The sequence below is a fragment of the Oncorhynchus clarkii genome, chromosome 16 (genome assembly GCF_045791955.1).
Source record: "Oncorhynchus clarkii lewisi isolate Uvic-CL-2024 chromosome 16, UVic_Ocla_1.0, whole genome shotgun sequence".
NCBI lineage: Eukaryota > Metazoa > Chordata > Actinopteri > Salmoniformes > Salmonidae > Oncorhynchus > Oncorhynchus clarkii.
Genome location: NC_092162.1, coordinates 1,786,454 through 1,811,691, shown reverse-complemented (window position 1 = coordinate 1,811,691; position 25,238 = coordinate 1,786,454). Strand labels below are relative to the sequence as shown.

General features: G+C 40.9%; 1 protein-coding gene across 1 annotated transcript; it reads right to left on the bottom strand.

Moving 5' to 3' along the window:
- Nucleotides 1–20,737: 20,737 nt before the first annotated feature.
- On the bottom strand, nucleotides 20,738–24,944 carry LOC139367860 (interferon regulatory factor 2-binding protein 2-A-like). Its single transcript, XM_071106198.1, has 2 exons — nucleotides 23,012–24,944; nucleotides 20,738–22,284 (listed from the first exon to the last, which is right to left on the bottom strand). The coding sequence occupies exons 1-2, from the start codon at nucleotides 23,841–23,843 to the stop codon at nucleotides 21,521–21,523; spliced, it is 1,596 nt and encodes a 531-aa protein (XP_070962299.1). The 5' UTR covers nucleotides 23,844–24,944; the 3' UTR covers nucleotides 20,738–21,520.
- Nucleotides 24,945–25,238: the final 294 nt, after the last annotated feature.

Here is a 25,238-nt window from a genome sequence, read left to right as displayed (position 1 = left end):
TGTACACTCTTGGCATTCTCTCTCAAAACTCTTGAATGAGTAGATGTGTCCAAACGTTTGACTGGTACTGTATGTATGAGGGATTGGAAGTGATGCAGACAATTACATTGATGGAACCCACATTCTATCTGCAATATTAAAGCTGATCTAACCCTTAAAAATACAGTAGATTTTTCTGCTGCATTCTGCTTCCCCCACTTTCCATTTAGTAATTACCCTGCAGGCAATCTTCTCATTTCTCATCGGCTGATCCAGATACAAGAGCTAGCTAAGAGGCAGGACGAGTAGTATTGCCTCAGCAGAAAGACAGAGAGAGAGAGGGAGAGAGACAGACATAGAGAGAGAGAGAGAGAGAGAGAGAGAGAGAGAGAGAGAGAGAGAGAGAGAGAGAGAGAGAGAGAGAGAGAGAGAGAGAGAGAGAGAGAGAGAGGCAGGTTGTGCTGCAGACTGCAGTGGGCTTTCACAGGCCCTTTTGCCTTCTCCTCGTCTTGCCCTCACTCTCCCTCACTCTCCCTCACTCTCCCTCCCTCTTTATCTCTTTCATGCTCCCCCCTCCCTCCAATCTTCTGCTCTTGCTAGTATTTTCTCTCGGCAGCCTCTCTTTTGTTTTCTCTCTCTCTCTTTCTCTCTCTCTCTCTCTCTCTCTCTCTCTCAGCTTGATCTAGTTGTCAGATTTGGCAGCACTCCAAGATCTAAAAGAAAAACATTAGATGCTTGGTTTGATGTCTGGAAAAAAGAGGGGGAGAGAGAGAGAGAGAGAGAGAGAGAGAGAGAAGGGGACAGAGAGAGACCTCATTTCTATTTCACAGGCCACATCAGAGAGGGAGGGAGGGATGGAAAGATACAGAGATAGACACAGAACCACAGCAGAGAAAACTGGTGAGACTGAGACGAAGAGAAAATTGACCGGCACTCCCCTCCATTCTATTAGGAAATGTCCAGTCACTGGAGAATAAGATGGATGAGATTCGTTTGAGAGTCTCGTATCAGAGAGACTTGAAAAGCTGTCATATTACATGCCTTGCAACAACGTGGCTGGATGACGTAGGACTCAGTGGTTTTTCCATGCAGCTGCACGATCGGACGAAGGCGGCCTCGGGCAAATCCAAAGGAGGAGGGGGCTGTGCCTCATCATAAATTACAACTAGTGTGCTGCTTCCAGTGTGAAGGAAATCTGGAGCTTTTGCTCACCTGATATAGAATAGCTTATGGTGAGCTGCAGACCCTTTTATCAACCAAGAGAGTTCTCAACTGTAATTAGCACGGCTGTCAACAATCCTCCACAAGCAAACACCACTTTGTCACTCAACTAACTGTATAGGGCCTTAAAAGAAACAAGAATCCACTCACCCAGAGGCAATGTTTCTGGTGGGAGAAGACTTTAACGCGGGGAGACTTAAAACCTTTTACCTCACTTCTACCTATATGTCTCCTGGGCGACTTAAAACCTTTTACCTCACTTCTACCTATATGTCTCCTGGGCGACTTAAAACCTTTTACCTCACTTCTACCTACACGTCTCCTACACACTAAGGCCTCTAAAACACGAATGGATTGCAAAGGCAAACCCAGCTGTGAATGCCTTTTATGCTCGCTTCGAGGAATACAACACTGAGTCTTGCGTGTTCCTGTTGTTCTGGATGGCTGTGTGATCTCGCTTTCCATGGCCGATGTGAATACAACTTTTCTAAACAGGTTAACATTCTCAAGGCCAGACGGAATACCAGGGAGAGTTCTCAAAGCACAAACAGACCATCTAGCAAGTGTCTTCACGGACATTTTCAATCTCTCCTTGTCCCAGTCTGTAATCCCAACATATTTCAAGCTGACCACCATTGTCCCTGTTCCCAAGAGCTTCAAGGTAATCTGCCTAAATGACTTTCGCCCTGTAACACTCACGTCTGTATTTATGAAGTAGAAAGGCTGGCCATGACATACATCAACACCATCATCCCAGACAACCTGACAGATACACAGATGTCGCAATCTCAACTGCACTTCACACTGCCATCTCCCACCTGGACAAGAGGGGCAACTATGTGAGAATGCTGTTCAGCTCAGCGTTCAACACTATAGCCCCCACCAAGCTCATCACCAAGCTGAGGATCCTTGGACTGAACTCCTCCCTCTGCAACTGGATCCTGGACTTCCTGACTGACCACCCCAGGTGGTGAGGGTAGGCAATAACAGCTGACCCTCAACACGGGGGGTCGTCAGGGGTGTGTGCTTAGTCCGTTCCTGTTCTCCTTATTCACCCACGACTGTGTGGCCATGCACTACTCCAACAGCATTGTCTTTGCCGACAGCACGACGGTGGTAGGTCTGATCACTGACGGTGACGTTACAGCCTACAGGAAGGAGGTCAGAAACTTAACATTGTGGTGCTAGGACATCAGCTTCACCCTCAACATCAGTAAGACCAAGGAGCTGATCGTGGACGACAGGAGGAAGAGGGGAGAGCACACCCCCATACACATTGACGAGGCTGTAGAGGACTTTATATGGCCCACATTTACAAGCACAGTCATGAAGAGGGCATGACAGCATTTCTCCCCCCTCAGGAGACTGGATATATTTGGCATGGGCTCTTACATCCTCAAAAAGTTCTACAGCTGCACCATCGAGAGCATATTGACTGGCTTCATCACTGCCTGGTATGGCAAATGCACCACCCTTGACCACAAAGCTCTACAGAGGGTGGTGCGGACAGCCCAGCACATCACTGGGGCTGAGCTCTCTGGCATCCAGGACCTGTATACCAGGCAGTGTCAGGTGAAGGCTCAAAAATGTGCCAAGCACGCCAGCCACCCAAGCCATAGACTGTTCGCTGTAATACAGTCCGGCAAACCGGAGCATCGGCTCTCGGACAAACAGGCTCAGAGACAGCTTCTTTCCCAGATCCATAAGACTGCTAAATATGTGATTCAACTTTACTCTGCCTTCATGTACATGTCTACTTCAAATATGTTGGTAATCTGATACTGGTATTTTCAATATTCAACTTTTTAATGTCATGAGCAAAAGCACAGTGAAATGCCTTTTTTCAAACCCGAAACTCAACAATGCAATAATCAATAGTAATGTAAGGCTAGAAGAAATATGGAGGACACAAAAAGTAAGAGTGCAACATACAGGGTCAGTTAATACCATACTATATACAAGGGTCAGTTAATACCATATTATATACAGGGTCAGTTAATACCATACTATATACAGGGTCAGGTAATACCATACTATATACAGGGTCAGTTAATACCATACTATATACAGGGTCAGGTAATACCATACTATATACAGGGTCAGTTAATACCATACTATATACAGGGTCAGTTAATACCATACTATATACAGGGTCAGTTAGTACCACACTATATACAGGGTCAGTTAATACCATACTATATACAGGGTCAGTTAATACCATACTATATACAGGGTCAGTTAATACCATACTATGTACAGGGTCAGTTAATACCATACTATATACAGGGTCAGTTAATACCATACTATATACAGGGTCAGTTAATACTATACTATATACAGGGTCAGTTAATACCATTCTATATACAGGGTCAGTTAATTCTATACTATATACAGGGTCAGGTAATACCACACTATATACAGGGTCAGTTAATACCATACTATATACAGGGTCAGGTAATACCACACTATATACAGGGTCAGTTAATACCATACTATATACAGGGTCAGGTAATACCACACTATATACAGGGTCAGTTAGTACCATACTATATACAGGGTCAGTTAATACCATACTATATACAGGGTCAGTTAATACCATACTATATACAGGGTCAGTTAATACCATACTATATACAAGGTCAATTAATACCATACTGTATACAAGTGAGGGTTAATACCATACTATATACAGGGTCTAGTTAATACCATACTATATACAAGGGAGTGTTAATACCATACTATATACAAGGTCAGTTAATACCATACTATACACAAGGTCAGTTAATACCATACTATATACAGGGTCAGTTAATACCATACGATATACAGGGTCAGTTAATACCATACAATATACAGGGTCAGTTAATACCATACTATATACAGGGGAGGGTTAATACCATAGTATATACAGGGTCAGTTAATACCATACTATATACAGGGTCAGTTAATACCATACTATATACAGGGGAGGGTTAATACCATAGTATATACAGGGTCAGTTAATACCATACTATATACAGGGTCAGTTAATACCTTACTATATACAGGGTCAGTTAATACCATACTATATACAGGGTCAGGTTAATACCATACTATATACAGGGTCAGTTAATACCATACTATATACAGGGTCAGGTTAATACCATACTATATACAGGGTCAGTTAATACCATACTGTATACAGGGTCAGTCAATACCATACTATATACAGTGTCAGTTAATACCATACTATATACAGGGTCAGTTAATACCATACTATATACAGGGTCAGTCAATACCATACTATATACATGGTCAGTTAATACCATACTATATACAGGGTCAGGTAATACCATACTATATACAGGGTCAGTTAATACCATACTATATATAGGGTCAGTTAATACCATACTATATACAGGGTCAGTTAATACCATACTATATACAGTGTCAGTTAATACCAAGTTAATACCATACTCTATACAGGGTCAAGTTAATACCATACTATATACAGGGTCAGTTCATACCATACTATATACAGGGTCAGTTAATACCATACTATATACAGGGTCAGTTAATACCATACTATATACAGGGTCAGTTAATACCATACTATATACAGGGTCAGTTAATACCATACTATTTACAGGGTCAGTTAATACCATACTATATACATGGTCAGTTAATACCATACTATATACAGGGTCAGGTTAATACCATACTATATACAGGGTCAGTTAATACCATACTATATACTGGGTCAGTTAATACCATACTATATACAGGGTCAGGTAATACTATATACAGGGTCAGTCAATACCATACTATATACAGGGTCAGATAATACTATATACAGGGTCAGTCAATACCATACTATATACAGGGTCAGATAATACCATACTATATACAGGGGAGGTTTAATACCATACTATATACAGGGTCAGTTAATACCATACTATTTACAGGGTACAGGGTCAGTTAATACCATACTATATACAGGGTCAGGTTAATACCATACTATATACAGGCTCAGGTAATACTATATACAGGGTCAGTCAATACCATACTATATACAGGGTCAGATAATACCACACTATATACAGGGGAGGGTTAATACCATACTATATACAGGGTCAGTTAATACCATACTATATACTGGGTCAGTTAATACCATACTATTTACAGGGTACAGGGTCAGTTAATACCATACTATATACAGGGTCAGTTAATACCTTACTATATACAGGGTCAGTTAATACCATACTATATACAAAGTCAGTTAATACCATACTATATACAGGGGAGGGTTAATACCATACTATATACAGCGTCAGTTAATACCATACTATATACAAGGTCAGTTAATACCATACTATATACAGGGGAGGGTTAATACCATACTGTATACAAGTGAGGGTTAATACCATACTATATACAGGGTCAGTTAATACCATACTATATACAGGGTCAGTTAATACCATACTATATACAGGGTCAGTTAATACCATACTATATACAGGGTCAGTTAATACCATACTATATACAGGGTCAGTTAATACCATACTATATACAGGGTCAGTTAATACCATACTATATACAGGGTCAGTTAATACCATACTATATACAGGGTCAGTTAATACCATACTATATACAGGGTCAGTTAATACCATACAATATACAGGGTCAGTTAATACCATACTATATACAGGGTCAGGTTAATGCCATACTATATACAGGGTCAGTTAATACCATACTATATACAGGGTCAGGTTAATACCATACTATATACAGGGTCAGTTAATACCATACTATATACAGGGTCAGTTAATACCATACAATATACAGGGTCAGTTAATACCATACTATATACAGGGTCAGGTTAATGCCATACTATATACAGGGTCAGTTAATACCATACTATATACAGGGTCAGTTCATACCATACTATATACAGGGTCAGTTAATACCAAGTTAATACCATACTATATACAGGGTCAGGTTAATACCATACTATATACAGGGTCAGTTCATACCATACTATATACAGGGTCAGTTAATACCATACTATATACAGGGTCAGTTAATACCATACTATATACAGGGTCAGTTAATACCATACTATATACAGGGTCAGTTAATACCATACTATATACAGGGTCAGTTAATACCATACTATATACAGGGGAGGGTTAATACCATACTATATACGGGGTCAGTTAATACCATACTATATACAGGGGAGGGTTAATACCATACTATATACAGGGTCAGTTAATACCATACTATATACAGGGTCAGTTAATACCATACTATATACAGGGTCAGTTAATACCATACTATATACAGGGTCAGTTAATACCATACTATATACAGGGTCAGTAAATACCATACTATATACAGGGCCAGTTAATACCATACTATATATAGGGTCAGTTAATACCATACTATACACAAGGTCAGTTAATACCGTACTATATACAGGGTCAGTTAATACCATACTATATACAGGGTCAGTTCATACCATACTATATACAGGGTCAGTTAATACCATACTATATACAGGGGAGGGTTAATACCATACTATATACAGGGGATGGTTAATACCATACTATATACAGGGTCAGTTAATACCATACTATATACAGGGTCAGTTAATACCATACTATATACAGGGTCAGTTAATACCATACTATATACAGGGTCAGGTTAATACCATACTATATACAGGGTCAGGTAATACTATATACAGGGTCAGTCAATACCATACTATATACAGGGTCAGATAATACCATACTATATACAGGGGAGGGTTAATACCATACTATATACAGGGTCAGTTAATACCATACTATATACTGGGTCAGTTAATACCATACTATTTACAGGGTACAGGGTCAGTTAATACCATACTATATACAGGGTCAGTTAATACCATACTATATACAGGGTCAGTTAATACCATACTATATACAAAGTCAGTTAATACCATACTATATACAGGGGAGGGTTAATACCATACTATATACAGCGTCAGTTAATACCATACTATATACAAGGTCAGTTAATACCATACTATATACAGGGGAGGGTTAATACCATACTATATACAGGGTCAGTTAATACCATACTATATACAGGGTCAGTTAATACCATACTATATACAGGGTCAGTTAATACCATACTATATACAGGGTCAGTTAATACCATACTATATACAGGGTCAGTTAATACCATACTATATACAGGGTCAGTTAATACCATACTATATACAGGGTCAGTTAATACCATACTATATACAGGGTCAGTTAATACCATACTATATACAGGGTCAGTTAATACCATACAATATACGGGTCAGTTAATACCATACTATATACAGGGTCAGGTTAATGCCATACTATATACAGGGTCAGTTAATACCATACTATATACAGGGTCAGGTTAATACCATACTATATACAGGGTCAGTTCATACCATACTATATACAGGGTCAGTTAATACCATACTATATACAGGGTCAGTTAATACCATACTATATACAGGGTCAGTTAATACCATACTATATACAGGGTCAGTCAATACCATACTATATACAGCATCAGTTAATACCATACTATATACAGGGTCAGTCAATACCATACTATATACAGGGTCAGTTAATACCAAGTTAATACCATACTATATACAGGGTCAGGTTAATACCATACTATATACAGGGTCAGTTCATACCATACTATATACAGGGTCAGTTAATACCATACTATATACAGGGTCAGTTAATACCATACTATATACAGGGTCAGTTAATACCATACTATATACAGGGTCAGTTAATACCATACTATATACAGGGTCAGTTAATACCATACTATATACAGGGGAGGGTTAATACCATACTATATACGGGGTCAGTTAATACCATACTATATACAGGGGAGGGTTAATACCATACTATATACAGGGTCAGTTAATACCACACTATATACAGGGTCAGTTAATACCATACTATATACAGGGTCAGTTAATACCATACTATATACAGGGTCAGTTAATACCATACTATATACAGGGTCAGTAAATACCATACTATATATAGGGCCAGTTAATACCATACTATATATAGGGTCAGTTAATACCATACTATACACAAGGTCAGTTAATACCGTACTATATACAGGGTCAGTTAATACCATACTATATACAGGGTCAGTTAATACCATACTATATACAGGGTCAGTTAATACCATACTATATACAGGGGAGGGTTAATACCATACTATATACAGGGGATGGTTAATACCATACTATATACAGGGTCAGTTAATACCATACTATATACAGGGTCAGTTAATACCATACTATATACAGGGTCAGTTAATACCATACTATATACAGGGGAGGGTTAATACCATACTATATACAGGGCCAGTTAATACCATACTATATACAGGGTCAGTTAATACCATACTATATACAGGGTCAGTTAATACCATACTATATACAGGGTCAGTTAATACCATACTATATACAGGGTCAGTTAATACCATACTATATACAGGGTCAGTTAATACCATACTATATACAGGGTCAGGTAATAACATACTATATACAGGGTCAGTTAATACCATACTATATACAGGGTCAGGTTAATGCCATACTATATACAGGGTCAGTTAATACCATACTATATACAGGGTCAGGTTAATACCATACTATATACAGGGTCAGTTAATACCATACTATATACAGGGTCAGGTTAATGCCATACTATATACAGGGTCAGTTAATACCATACTATATACAGGGTCAGGTTAATACCATACTATATACAGGGTCAGTTCATACCATACTGTATACAGGGTCAGTCAATACCATACTATATACAGCGTCAGTTAATACCATACTATATACAGGGTCAGTTAATACCATACTATATACAGGGTCAGTTAGTACCATACTATATACAGGGTCAGTTAATACTATACTATATACAGGGTCAGTTAATACCATACTATATACAGGGTCAGTTAATACCATACTATATACAGGGTCAGTTAATACCACACTATATACAGGGTCAGTTAATACTATACTATATACAGGGTCAGTTAATACCATACTATATACAGGGTCAGTTAATACCAAGTTAATACCATACTATATACAGGGTCAGGTTAATACCATACTATATACAGGGTCAGTTCATACCATACTATATACAGTGTCAGTTAATACCATACTATATACAGGGTCAGTTAATACCATACTATATACAGGGTCATTTAATACCATACTATATACAGGGTCATTTAATACCATACTATATACAGGGTCAGTTAATACCATACTATATACAGGGGGGGGTTAATACCATACTATATACGGGGTCAGTTAATACCATACTATATACAGGGGAGGGTTAATACCATACTATATACAGGGTCAGTTAATACCATACTATATACAGGGTCAGTTAATACCATACTATATACAGGGTCAGTTAATACCATACTATATACAGGGTCAGTTAATACCATACTATATACAGGGTCAGTAAATACCATACTATATACAGGGCCAGTTAATACCATACTATATACAGGGTCAGTTAATACCATACTATACACAAGGTCAGTTAATACCGTACTATATACAGGGTCAGTTAATACCATACTATATACAGGGTCAGTTAATACCATACTATATACAGGGTCAGTTAATACCATACTATATACAGGGGAGGGTTAATACCATACTATATACAGGGGATGGTTAATACCATACTATATAAAGGGTCAGTTAATACCATACTATATACAGGGTCAGTTAATACCATACTATATACAGGGTCAGTTAATACCATACTATATACAGGGGAGGGTTAATACCATACTATATACAGGGTCAGTTAATACCATACTATATACAGGGTCAGTTAATACCATACTATATACAGGGTCAGTTAATACCATACTATATACAGGGTCAGGTAATACCATACTATATACAGGGTCAGTTAGTACCATACTATATACAGGGTCAGTTAATACTATACTATATACAGGGTCAGTTAATACCATACTATATACAGGGTCAGTTAATACCATACTATATACAGGGTCAGTTAATACCACACTATATACAGGGTCAGTTAATACTATACTATATACAGGGTCAGTTAATACCATACTATATACAGGGTCAGTTAATACCAAGTTAATACCATACTATATACAGGGTCAGGTTAATACCATACTATATACAGGGTCAGTTCATACCATACTATATACAGTGTCAGTTAATACCATACTATATACAGGGTCAGTTAATACCATACTATATACAGGGTCATTTAATACCATACTATATACAGGGTCATTTAATACCATACTATATACAGGGTCAGTTAATACCATACTATATACAGGGGGGGGTTAATACCATACTATATACGGGGTCAGTTAATACCATACTATATACAGGGGAGGGTTAATACCATACTATATACAGGGTCAGTTAATACCATACTATATACAGGGTCAGTTAATACCATACTATATACAGGGTCAGTTAATACCATACTATATACAGGGTCAGTTAATACCATACTATATACAGGGTCAGTAAATACCATACTATATACAGGGCCAGTTAATACCATACTATATACAGGGTCAGTTAATACCATACTATACACAAGGTCAGTTAATACCGTACTATATACAGGGTCAGTTAATACCATACTATATACAGGGTCAGTTAATACCATACTATATACAGGGTCAGTTAATACCATACTATATACAGGGGAGGGTTAATACCATACTATATACAGGGGATGGTTAATACCATACTATATAAAGGGTCAGTTAATACCATACTATATACAGGGTCAGTTAATACCATACTATATACAGGGTCAGTTAATACCATACTATATACAGGGGAGGGTTAATACCATACTATATACAGGGTCAGTTAATACCATACTATATACAGGGTCAGTTAATACCATACTATATACAGGGTCAGTTAATACCATACTATATACAGGGTCAGGTAATACCATACTATATACAGGGTCAGAAAATGCCATACTATATACAGGGTCAGTTAATACCATACTGTATACAAGTGAGGGTTAATACCATACTATATACAGGGTCAGTTAATACCATACTACATACAGGGTCAGTTAATACCATACGATATACAGGGTCAGTTAATACCATACGATATACAGGGTCAGTTAATACCATACTATATACAGGGGAGGGTTAATACCATAGTATATACAGGGTCAGTTCATACCATACTGTATACAGGGTCAGTAAATACTATACTATATACAGGGTCAGTTAATACCATACTATATACAGGGTCAGTTAATACCAAGTTAATACCATACTATATACAGGGTCAGGTTAATACCATACGATATACAGGGTCAGTTAATACCATACTATATACAGGGGAGGGTTAATACCATACTATATACAGGGTCAGGTTAATACCATACTATATACAGGGTCAGTTCATATCATACTATATACAGGGTCAGTTAATACCATACTATATACAGGGTCAGTTAATACCATACTATATACAGGGTCAGTTAATACCATACTATATACAGGGTCAGTTAATACCATACTATATACAGGGTCAGTTAATACCATACTATATACAGGAGAGGGTTAATACCATACTATATACGGGGTCAGTTAATACCATACTATATACAGGGGAGGGTTAATACCATACTATATACAGGGTCAGTTAATACCACACTATATACAGGGTCAGTTAATACCATACTATATACAGGGTCAGTTAATACCATACTATATACAGGGTCAGTTAATACCATACTATATACAGGGTCAGTAAATACCATACTATATACAGGGCCAGTTAATACCATACTATATATAGGGTCAGTTAATACCATACTATACACAAGGTCAGTTAATACCGTACTATATACAGGGTCAGTTAATACCATACTATATACAGGGTCAGTTAATACCATACTATATACAGGGTCAGTTAATACCATACTATATACAGGGGAGGGTTAATACCATACTATATACAGGGGATGGTTAATACCATACTATATACAGGGTCAGTTAATACCATACTATATACAGGGTCAGATAATACCATACTATATACAGGGTCAGTTAATACCATACTATATACAGGGGAGGGTTAATACCATACTATATACAGGGCCAGTTAATACCATACTATATACAGGGTCAGTTAATACCATACTATATACAGGGTCAGTTAATACCATACTATATACAGGGTCAGTTAATACCATACTATATACAGGGTCAGTTAATACCATACTATATACAGGGTCAGTTAATACCATACTATATACAGGGTCAGTTAATAACATACTATATACAGGGTCAGTTAATACCATACTATATACAGGGTCAGGTTAATGCCATACTATATACAGGGTCAGTTAATACCATACTATATACAGGGTCAGGTTAATACCATACTATATACAGGGTCAGTTCATACCATACTGTATACAGGGTCAGTCAATACCGTACTATATACAGCGTCAGTTAATACCTTACTATATACAGGGTCAGTTAATACCATACTATATACAGGGTCAGTTAATACCATACTATATACAGGTTCAGTTAATACCAAGTTAATACCATACTATATACAGGGTCAGGTTAATACCATACTATATACAGGGTCAGTTCATACCATACTATATACAGGGTCAGTTAATACCATACTATATACAGGGTCAGTTAATACCATACTATATACATGGTCAGTTAATACCATACTATATACAGGGTCATTTAATACCATACTATATACAGGGTCAGTTAATACCATACTATATACAGGGGAGGGTTAATACCATACTATATACGGGGTCAGTTAATACCATACTATATACAGGGGAGGGTTAATACCATACTATATACAGGGTCAGGTTAATACCATACTATATAAAGGGTCAGTTAATACCATACTATATACAGGGTTAGTTAATACCATACTATATACAGGGTCAGTTAATACCATACTATATACAGGGTCAGTAAATACCATACTATATACAGGGCCAGTTAATACCATACTATATACAGGGTCAGTTAATACCATACTATACACAAGGTCAGTTAATACCGTACTATATACAGGGTCAGTTAATACCATACTATATACAGGGTCAGTTAATACCATACTATATACAGGGTCAGTTAATACCATACTATATACAGGGGAGGGTTAATACCATACTATATACAGGGGATGGTTAATACCATACTATATAAAGGGTCAGTTAATACCATACTATATACAGGGTCAGATAATACCATACTATATACAGGGTCAGTTAATACCATACTATATACAGGGGAGGGTTAATACCATACTATATACAGGGTCAGTTAATACCATACTATATACAGGGTCAGTTAATACCATACTATATACAGGGTCAGTTAATACCATACTATATACAGGGTCAGGTAATACCATACTATATACAGGGTCAGAAAATGCCATACTATATACAGGGTCAGTTAATACCATACTGTCTACAAGTGAGGGTTAATACCATACTATATACAGGGTCAGTTAATACCATACTATATACAAGGGAGTGTTAATACCATAATATATACAAGGTCAGTTAATACCATACTATACACAAGGTCAGTTAATACCATACTACATACAGGGTCAGTTAATACCATACGATATACAGGGTCAGTTAATACCATACGATATACAGGGTCAGTTAATACCATACTATATACAGGGGAGGGTTAATACCATAGTATATACAGGGTCAGTTAATACCATACTATATACAGGGTCAGTTAATACCTTACTATATACAGGGTCAGTTAATACCATACTATATACAGGGTCAGTTAATACCATACTATATACAGGGTCAGTTAATACCATACTATATACAGGGTCAGTTAATACCATACTATTTACAGGGTCAGTTAATACCATACTATATACAGGGTCAGTTAATACCATACTATATACAGGGTCAGGTTAATACCATACTATATACAGGGTCAGTTAATACCATACTATATACTGGGTAAGTTAATACCATACTATTTACAGGGTACAGGGTCAGTTAATACCATACTATATACAGGGTCAGGTTAATACCATACTATATACAGGGTCAGGTAATACTATATACAGGGTCAGTCAATACCATACTATATACAGGGTCAGATAATACCATACTATATACAGGGGAGGGTTAATACCATACTATATACAGGGTCAGTTAATACCATACTATATACTGGGTCAGTTAATACCATACTATTTACAGGGTACAGGGTCAGTTAATACCATACTATATACAGGGTCAGTTAATACCATACTATATACAGGTTCAGTTAATACTATACTATATACAAAGTCAGTTAATACCATACTATATACAGGGGAGGGTTAATACCATACTATATACAGCGTCAGTTAATACCATACTATATACAAGTTCAGTTAATACCATACTATATACAGGGGAGGGTTAATACCATACTGTATACAAGTGAGGTTTAATACCATACTATATACAGGGTCAGTTAATACCATACTATATACAGGGTCAGTTAATACCATACTATTTACAGGGTCAGTTAATACCATACTATATACAGGGACAGTTAATACCATACTATATACAGGGTCAGTTAATACCATACTATACACAAGGTCAGTTAATACCATACTATATACAGGGTCAGTTAATACCATACTATATACAGGGTCAGTTAATACCATACTATATACAGGGTCAGTTAATACCATACTATATACAGGGTCAGTTAATACCATACTATATACAGGGTCAGTTAATACCATCCTATATACAGGGTCAGTTAATACCATACTATATACAAGGTCAGTCAAAATCTACACCAGTTGTATGAGGACACATTTGTATTGATTTGATTTAACCCACCAATAGCAGACATTAGGAAGATGTAGGCTCCACCTATAGCAGACCTTACCACCAGGTAGGTGAAAGCTAACCCACCTATAACAGACCTTACCACCAGGAAGGTGAAAGCTAACCCACCTATAGCAGACCTTACCACCAGGAAGGTGAAAGCTAACCCACCTATAGCAGACCTTACCACCAGGAAGGTGAAAGCTAACCCACCTATATTAGACCTTACCACCAGGAAGGTGAAAGCTAACCCACCTATATTAGACCTTACCACCAGGAAGGTGAAAGCTAACCCACCTATAGCAGACCTTAGCACCAGGAAGGTGAAAGCTAACCCACCTATAGCAGACCTTACCACCAGGAAGGTGAAAGCTAACCCACCTATAGCAGACCTTACCACCAGGAAGGTGAAAGCTAACCCACCTATAGCAGACCTTACCACCAGGAAGGTGAAAGCTAAACCACCTATAGCAGACCTTACCACCAGGAAGGTGAAAGCTAACCCACCTATAGCAGACCTTACCACCAGGAAGGTGAAAGTTAACCCACCTATAGCAGACCTTACCACCAGGAAGGTGAAAGCTAACCCACCTATAGCAGACCTTACCACCAGGAAGGTGAAAGCTAACCCACCTATAACAGACCTTACCACCAGGAAGGTGAAAGCTAACCCACCTATAGCAGACCTTACCACCAGGAAGGTGAAAGCTAACCCACCTATAGCAGACCTTACCACCAGGAAGGTGAAAGCTAACCCACCTATAGCAGACCTTACCACCAGGAAGGTGAAAGCTAACCAACCTATAGCAGACCTTACCACCAGGAAGGTGAAAGTTAACCCACCTATAGCAGACCTTACCACCAGGAAGGTGAAAGTTAACCCACCTATAGCAGACCTTACCACCAGGAAGGTGAAAGCTAACCCATGCTAACCATCAAAGGAGGTATTCTCTCTATCCTTCAGATGGATTCAGCCTTCAGAGCCACGCCTGTAACCTTGTTGCTCGTTAGGACTCCATACAGCTCCCATTGCAGAGAGGACAAGCCGTTATGACTAGTGTCTCAGGAGCCATGGCCAGGCCTCAGAGAAGACAAGCTGTTATGACAAGTCTCTCAGGAGCAACGGCCAGGCCTCAAGTAACTCCAAAGGGATCGTGTGATTGATGTAAAAAGAGGCCGATTGGAGCGTGTCCTTGATTCAACACTGTCTGCCTGCTGTGACCTGGTTTCCATTGACAGGCCTAAAATTAACCAGCACATTCACTTATACTGGAGAGAGAGAAGCAGAGGAAAAGGCAGAGAGAGAGAGAAGCAGAGAAAAGGCAGAGAGAGAGAGAGAGGCAGAGAGAGAGAGAAGCAGAGAAAAGGCAGAGAGAGAGAGAGAGGCAGAGAGAGAGAGAGAGGCAGAGAGAGAGAGAGAAGCAGAGAAGCAGAGAAAAAGGCAGAGAGTGGCAGAGAGAGGCAGAGAGAGAGAGAGAGAGAGGCCGAGAGAGAGAGAGAAAGAGGCCGAGAGAGGCAGAGGCTATACCAGAGACATGTGGACCAGATTCTGTTTTTGCACGCCTCTGTCCATTTATATTTGTCTCTTTCTCTCCCTCTCACTCTCTATCTCTCTCCCTCTCTCTCTCTCCTCACTCTCTCTCTCCTTCTCTCCCTCTCTCTCTCTCCTTCTCTCCCTCTCTCTCTCTCCTTCTCTCCCTCTCCTTCTCTCCCTCTCTCTCTCCCTCTCTCTCTCCTTCTCTCCCTCTCTCCCTCTCTCTCTCTCCCTCTCTCTCTCCTTCTCTCCCTCTCTCTCTCCTTCTCTCCCTCTCTCTCTCTTCTTCTCTCCCTATCTCTCTCTCCTTCTCTCCCTCTCTATCTCTCCTTCTCTCTGTCTCTCTCCTTCTCTCCCTCTCTCTCTCTCCTTCTCTCATCACTCTCTCTCCTTCTCTCCCTATCTCTCTCTTCTTCTCTCCCTCTCACTCTCTATCTCTCTCCCTCTATCTCTCTCCTCACTCTCTCTCTCCTTCTCTCCCTCTCTCTCTCTCCTTCTCTCCCTCTCTCTCTCTCATTCTCTCCCTCTCTCTCTCTCCTTCTCTCCCTCTCTCGCTCTCCTTCTCGCCCTCTCTCTCTCTCCCTCTCTTTCTCTCCTTCTCTCCCTCTCTCCCTCTCTCTCCTTCTCTCCCTATCTCTCTCTCTCCTTCTCTCCCTCTCTCTCTCTCTCCTTCTCTCCCTCTCTCTCTCTCTCCTTCTCTCCCTATCTCTCTCTTCTTCTTACTTTCTCTCTCTTTCTCATTCATGAGTGATTACAGCATGGCTTTGATGAATAGTTCTAAAACATAGAATATACACAGATTACTGAGATAGCCAGGCCACACCTGAAAAATGTTGCCCTCTACCACCTTGCATATAATGTGTGTGTGTGCGTGTGTGTGTGTGTGTATGTGTGCGTGCGTGCGTGCGTGCTTGTGTGTGTATGATACAATATGCAGTCAACATATATGGCTGAGGCAGACACATATAATTGTCACATGAGGTGTAGTAGATTGAATAACTTTTGGTTTAATGGTTTTGTTCTAACATGGTACATGAATAACATTCCACCCATGAGGCCACTAGGTCATGTGACTGCAGGAAAGGAAAGGACTACTGTCTCAGCTACCAGAACTGACTTTTTCCAGTCAGAACATGGCCTGTAAGACAACGTGACTTTTGATCCAAGGAACGAGACGGGCATACAAACTAGAGGTCGACCGATTAATCGGAATGGCCGATTAATTAGGGCCGATTTCAAGTTTTCATAACAATCGGAAATCTGTATTTCTGGACACCGATTTCCGATTATTTAAAAAATTGCATTTTTAAAAACATTTTTTTTTTATAGCTTTTATTTAACTAGGCAAGTCGGTTAAGAACACATTCTTATTTTCAATGACTACCTAGGAACTGTGGGTTAACTGCCTCGTTCAGGGGCAGAACGACAGTTTTTCACCTTGTCAGCTCAGGGGATCCAATCTTGCAACCGCACAGTTAACTAGTCCAACGCTCTAACCACCTGCCTCTCATTGCACTCCACAAGGAGACTGCTTGTTACACGAATGCAGTAAGCAAAGGTAAATTGCTAGTTAGCATTAAACGTATCTTATAAAAAACAATCAATCATAATCACTAGTTATAACTACTGATCCAGTTTAGCAGGCAATATTAACCAGGTGAAATTGTGTCGTTTCTCTTGCGTTCATTGCACGCAGAGTCAGGGAATATGCAACAGTTTGGGTCGCCTGGCTCATTGCAAACTAATTTTCCAGAATTTTAGGTAATTATGACATAACATTGAAGGTTGTGCAATCTAACAAGAGTATTTAGACTTATGGATGCCACCCGTTAGATAAAATACGGAACGGTTCCGTATTTCACTGAAATAATAAACGTTTTGTTTTCGAAATGATAGTTTCCGGATTCGATCATATTAATGACCAAAGGCTCGTATTTCTGTGTGTTATTATGTTAGAATTAAGTCTGATTTGGTAGAGCAGTCTGACTGAGCAGCAGCAGGCCCGTAATCATTCATTCAAACATCACTTTTGTGCGTTTTGCCAGCAGCTCTTCGGAAGCACCGCGCTGTTCATGACTTCAAGCCTATCAGTCTAATGGCTGGTGTAACCAATGTGAAATGGTTAGCTAGTTAGCTGGGTGTGCGCTAATACCGTTTCAAACGTCACTCAATTTTAGATTTGGAGTAGTTATCCCCCTTGCGCTGCAAGGGCCGCGGCTTTTGTGGAGCGATGGGTAACGCTGCTTCGAGTGTGGCTGTTGTCGATGTGTTCCTGGTCGGAGCCCAAGTAGGAGCGAGGAGAGGGACGGAAGCTATGCTGTTACACTGACAATACTATAGTGCCTATAAGAACATCCAATAGTCAAAGGTATATGAAATACAAATGGTATAGAGAGAAATAGTCCTATAAATACTATATTAACTACAACCTAAAACCTCTTACCTTGGAATATTGAAGTCTCATGTTAAAAGGAACCACCAGCTTTCATATGTTCTCATGTTCTGAGCAAGGAACTGAAACGTTAGCTTTCTTACATGGCACATATTGCTTTCTTCTCCAACACTTTGTTTTTGCATTATTTAAACCAAATTGAACATGTTTCATTATTTATTTGAGGCTAAATTGATTTTATTGATGTTTTATGTTAAGTTAAAATAAGTGTTAATTCAGTATTGTTGTAATTGTCATTATTACAAATAAAAAAATTGTCCGGTTAATCGTTATCGGCTGTTTTGGTCCTCCAATAATCAGTATCGGTGTTGAAAAATCATAATCGGTCGACCTCTAATACACACACACACACACACACACACACACACACACTGTAGTAGCAGTGGTAGTGCCCCTGTAGACTACAGATAAGGATCTCTGAGATGTAGCTTCCATAAAGAATATTAACAGCTTTATCTCTTCAACCGCCACCTCAATTTGTTGTTGTTGTTCCATGGAAACTGACAATATTCTGCTGATTGGTTGGTCTTTCGGTTTGACTGATATGGGGTCCAGCTGGTTTTGTCTTTCCTGTCACCTCTTTGTCCCTGAGCAGGGCTCAGGATGATCAATGGTTAGTGAAAAGGCCACAGGGGTGCTAAAAGAGAAAGAGAGAGACGACTCCACCCCCTTCTCTCTGACCGACTCCACCCCTTTCTCTCTGACCAACTCCACCCCCTCTGACCGACTCCACCCCCTTCTCTCTGACCGACTCCACCCCCTCTGACCGACTCCACCCCCTTCTCTCTGACCGACTGACTGACTGAATAACTTGCATGCTTCCTCCGTATACTGTACATGTCTGCATCCCAAATGGTACCATATCCCCTATATAACGCACTACTTTTGACCAGGACCCAATGGTTGAGCACTACAGGAAATAAGGTCCAATTGGGGACATATCAGACCATGTGCTGCTGACTGCTGAACATACAAACATCAGATCAGACCACAGATAGACGACAAAACTGGGACACGTGGTGGCATTGTAGACGAACACACATACTGCCTAGGATATTATCAAGCACGTGCTCCACAAAAGAAGGTCATTGCTCAAGGCATATGAGGAAACAAGCTGCATTATCAGCAAATAACAACTGAAAGATAGTTAGAACAGGATGTCAGAGTGAGATTTGTCTACTGAGAGGATCGGTGTAGTTGGAAAAGGATGTCAGAGAGAGAGATCTCTATTGAGAGGATCGTGTAGTTGGAAAAGGATGTCAGAGAGAGAGAGATCTCTACTGAGAGGATTGGTGTAGTTGGAGCAGGAGGTCAGGGAGAGAGATGTGTACTTGTCTACTCTGTTATCTCGACTTAGTATGAACAAGTTTGTCCTTGTGCAGAATACAGAAAACATGCTGCGTTGCAATTCTAGTTTGGCAGCAGTGTGCGCAGACTGACAACCCAGATCAGTGTGTCATTACACTTGAATGTAAATTGGGGAACTTTATATAACAATAAGGTGCTATTTATCCACTTTCACAAAGTGGTTTCTCAACGGTAATCCTTTAAAGAAAGCAACCTCAGACACTTCAGTTCTTCATACAAGATCACAAATTGTATTTCGGCAATTATTTTTTTGAAACAAGTGCATATACACATTACAGTTAAATGATTTCAGTTGGATGCTAAGTGTTTACAGAGAGAGAGGCTAGTCATCATCAGTCACATTCTACGTTTTGAAAAGGAACTGCTATCAGACAGGTCACGTCCCAAACAACCACCCCTGTACCTTACATAAAGCACTAGTCTTGACCAGAGAGCCCTATGGGTTTCCCCTAGGGCGTTCTGGTTAAAAAGTGGTGCATTGCATAGGGAATAGGGTGCCATTTGAGATGTACACTTAGAAGTACATCGACAAAGAGGGACCAAGAAGAGTCCTATTTTATTATGATGACATACCTTCATCTTCAAAAATATACAAACACAATGTATTCCAAAAAATCTAAAAACATTACAGCCATGTTTTACTGAAGAATGCAGTAGTCCCTTCGGTTTGGGTCCACTATAAACATAGTCCATTAGTTTGCTTGGATGGTATGCAGTAGTCCCCTCGGTTTGGGTCCACTATGTACATAGTCCATTAGTTTGCTTGGATGGTATGCAGTAGTCCCCTCGGTTTGGGTCCACTATAAACATAGTCCATTAGTTTGCTTGGATGGTATGCAGTAGTCCCTTCGGTTTGGGTCCACTATGTACATAGTCCATTAGTTTGCTTGGATGGTATGCAGTAGGTATGTGGTATTTGTATATTTATATAGTTGTGTTTGAACTCCCCCCCCCCCCCCAACAATCCCTTCCCCATGGTGAAAATGGAAATCAAGTATCCCTCTCTTTTTTTACTTTGACGTCCCCTGCAAGGATGGTGGCGATTTCTCCTTGCATGAAAGCCCACGGTACGTTAGAGCCGACCAACGGGCACTTCTCCCCGCTGGGACAGTACACCTCCCCGGTGGTGCCTTGTTGTTTGATGCTCTGCCGCGAACACGGGAAGCAGAACTTGTGCGAGGGAACCGACGGACACTGAACAAAGTGTGTGTCCTCTAACCTCTCGTGACAGAGCGTGCAGCAGAGGGGTACGCTCCCGGGTACTGACGGGTCCGGAATGCTTTGAGGTCCGTGCCCTTGGTCCACGCCTCCTCCTGACACGTGAGTTGTCCCCGCGCCACCAGTACCATCTCTCCCCTGTCCAAGCCGCCGGTTCTGGTTCATGGAGGAGGGCGAGAGCGGGCTGCTGCTGTTGCGGCGCGTGGTGGAGTGGACCTGGTTCCCGTCTTTGGGCGAGCTGTTCCCGTCACCACCGGCGTTGTCTGCCGCGAGGATCAGCGCCGCCATGGGGGACTGGCCGTTCTGCGCAGCTTCCGGTGGGGTGGTGCGTGAGTGAGGAGATATGGTATTGGTGGGGACGGAGGAGAAGCTTGGTGGTGGTCCCGGGGGCATTTTATGTCCGTCACGGTCAGATGGTGGACCCGGTAGCCACTGCTGTCTGTCCTCTCCGTTATGCTTGGCGGCGGTTCCCTCTCTCTCTCCCTCCGGTTCCGGCGATGCTTTCCTCTTCATAGTCCGTGGGTGTTTTCCCCTGTCTGAAGGAAGGAAAGGGTTAAACGTGAAGAAGGCTGAGTTAGAGACAACATGCTGATCAATACTGAGAAGAAACACTTCCCTTGTTGCATAACGCAAAATAATACAAAACAACAACATTATCTTATTCAGTAGTAGGAGTCATTCTTCTATGATTTAAAAAAATAAACAAATATGAACCTTCATTTAACCAGGGAAACCTAGATGAATAAACACACACAACAATAAAAAGGCACTCATATGCATGTTAAAATGGACTCGTGGCTGAGTTTGTGTCATGAGACATGGAAATGTGATCTATCTACTTCATTTGAATGGTAGTGCCTAAAGGGTGAACATGTGAAATACTTTCCATCGGCTGACGCATATTAGGCGACAAATGACGTATAATAAGTATGTTGCAAAACGTTCATTAATTAACAGGCAGAATTATCTCTAGGCTGTATGCAGGCTAGGTTACTGTACTGCTCCATTTAATGGAAAAACAACCCCAGTCAGTCAGCCTGCCAGCCAGCCAGTCAGCCAGCCAGCCAGCCAGCCAGTCAGCTAGTCAGCCATCCAGCCAGCCAGTCAGTCAGCAATCCAGCCAGTCAGCCATCCAGCCAGTCAGCAATCCAGCCAGTCAGTCAGCAATCCAGCCAGTCAGCCATCCAGCCAGTCAGCAATCCAGCCAGCCAGTCAGCCATCCAGCCAGCCAGTCAGCCAGCCATCCAGCCAGCCAGTACCAACCTGATTTAGAAGCTGCGGCGTTCTGTTGTTGCTCATAGCCCATCACTCTCTGTTGCATGGCGGCAGGATCCTTCTTGAACCGGTTGTCGAAGGTATGGAGAGCCATCAAGTCCCTGACCGTTTTCCCCTTGTTCATCCAGTCATCCGTCCTTTGTTTGTGGTTCTCTATCTCCGGTGTCAGGCTGTCCGGTCTGTGCTTATCCTTCTCATGTTGCTCGATGCTGGAGAACGAGGCCGGGCGCTTAGCGCCGTGCCCGTTGGGGCTACCAGCCATCAAACCGGACCCCGGGTGCCCCATCGGTCGGCCGTTAACGGCGTGCACGGAGGACATGTTCCCGTTCACCAAAGGCACTAGATTAGGAGGAACCGTGTTATTCCTGCGCGGGTTTGGGCTCTGCCGGTTAAGCTCTGGTGGATCGTCCGGTTTAGGAAATCCATTAGGTACCGGAATGCCGTTAGCCTGTCTCCCAGACTGGTACTCCGGCCCTAGCCGCGGAGGACGGTCCGATGTGGAGAGGGGGTAGCGGTCAAGGGGCTGAGGTGGTCGGGAACCGTTGTCTCCTCCAGAGCCGTGGTGATTAGCATGGATTTCTTTCCCCGAGAGCTGCTGCTGTTTAGCGGGCCCCGGAGATCTCCCCTCCTGTAAACCGTGAGCCCGCTTCAGCTGCCGGGCTGTCTCAATCACAAACTCGATCCGGTCCGCTCCTTCGTAGTTGACACAGCCCCTGCAGATGGACTCGGTAAAATCCCAGATCATAGCCCAGGGCATGCGGGGCAGGTCGCATAAATAACAAGACTGCCTTCTTGAAGCAGCTACCGTCGCGGACGACATATCTTCCCTTTCACCGAAAAATGGACGTTAAATCTCTCTCTAACCCAGGTCTCTGTGTGTGGATATCTCCTAGTCCTTTTTAGAAATCAGACACCGTCTCTCAAAAAGAAAAATACGTCCTCTACTCCTCTCCGTCGGTCTCCTGACTATAGCAACAAACAATTAAGTTACAAACAGAAGTGCATGACAGCAGGGAGGATGTTTTTTTAGACTACTACGACTGACGCGTCCTCTATCTGTCTCTCTTACTGCCTCGCCTACAGCCTCCGCTCAGCCCAGTCCCGGTGTGGAGAGGTGACGTCACCGCCCGGGCACCGACAACATTCTATTTACTTCATTCTTCGACGGCAGCCCCCTCAGGCGCATGCTCAGTCACGCCAGCCTTCGCCCCCATTTTTTATTTATTTTATTTAATCACTACTTGAACCTTTGCCAAGAAGGTTACAACCAACCAGCCACCGCCAGATCGGGGGTGGGAGAGACGGGAACAGTGTGATTGTTGCCTTCTGCTTCAAGTGAAAACGGAAAAGATATCCACGATAAATATCCTCTTTCTAAAGAATATTCGAGTCGAAATATGCTGGATATTGTGGCAGAGAGGCCAGTGTGTTACAACACAACATTTTCTTCAATATCAGCATGATTTGGATGATAAATATAATAGAAAAGGCTACTATTGGAATGTTGGAAATATTTGAAGGTGCATTTTTCACAATATATATATATATATATTTTTTAATGCGTTTGCAATGTCGTATAGGAAATCACCTTTCCCCGGTTACAGCAACTACAGCCAGACCCCTTTCGATGCGTTAAATATTCCCTAAATCCCGACTATTAGGCACAATCGTTCAGTAGCTGCAACAAAGTAACACGTCCACATTTCATACCGTTGGCGCTCCGCGTCATACCAAACCCGTAGCCCCGTCGTTACCGCAGCCTAATTCTGCTCATGAATATTCATGAGCATGCAAAAATAATGAAAGGGTTTCATTTTCGTCAGCTTTCAGTGTGCAAATTCATATTCTAACCGTTGATCTTCGTATAGGCTACAGTAAACAACAGGGCGGTGATCTCTCTGTCCTCTGCACAGCGTACAGGCTGTTCCAGTAAACGCTATACTGTAGATGTGGGGATTTCCAGACTTGTGAAATGGGACCATAACTGGATAGCCCACTTTATCCAAGTAGGTTATAACAGGCACTGCAACATCACGTCACATCTGATGCATTTTGATGTCAACTATTGGTAAGTGGGTGGGTAGGCTACGGAATTAAATTATTAATGAACCGTCAACTACACCAGTCACTCAATAAACTTAAATATTAAATGTTAGAATAATTTGCCTATTCTAATATGTCTGAAAAGCTTATCACTGAATACACCCGTGTGTAA

Coding starts and splice junctions, on each gene's coding strand:
- LOC139367860 (XM_071106198.1), bottom strand. CDS start 23,843: ATGTCGTCCGCGACGGTAGCTGCTTCAAGAAGGCAGTCTTGTTATTTA. Junction 22,285..23,011: donor CGCCGCAGCTTCTAAATCAG/GTTGGTACTGGC, acceptor TCCTTCCTTCAG/ACAGGGGAAAACACCCACGG.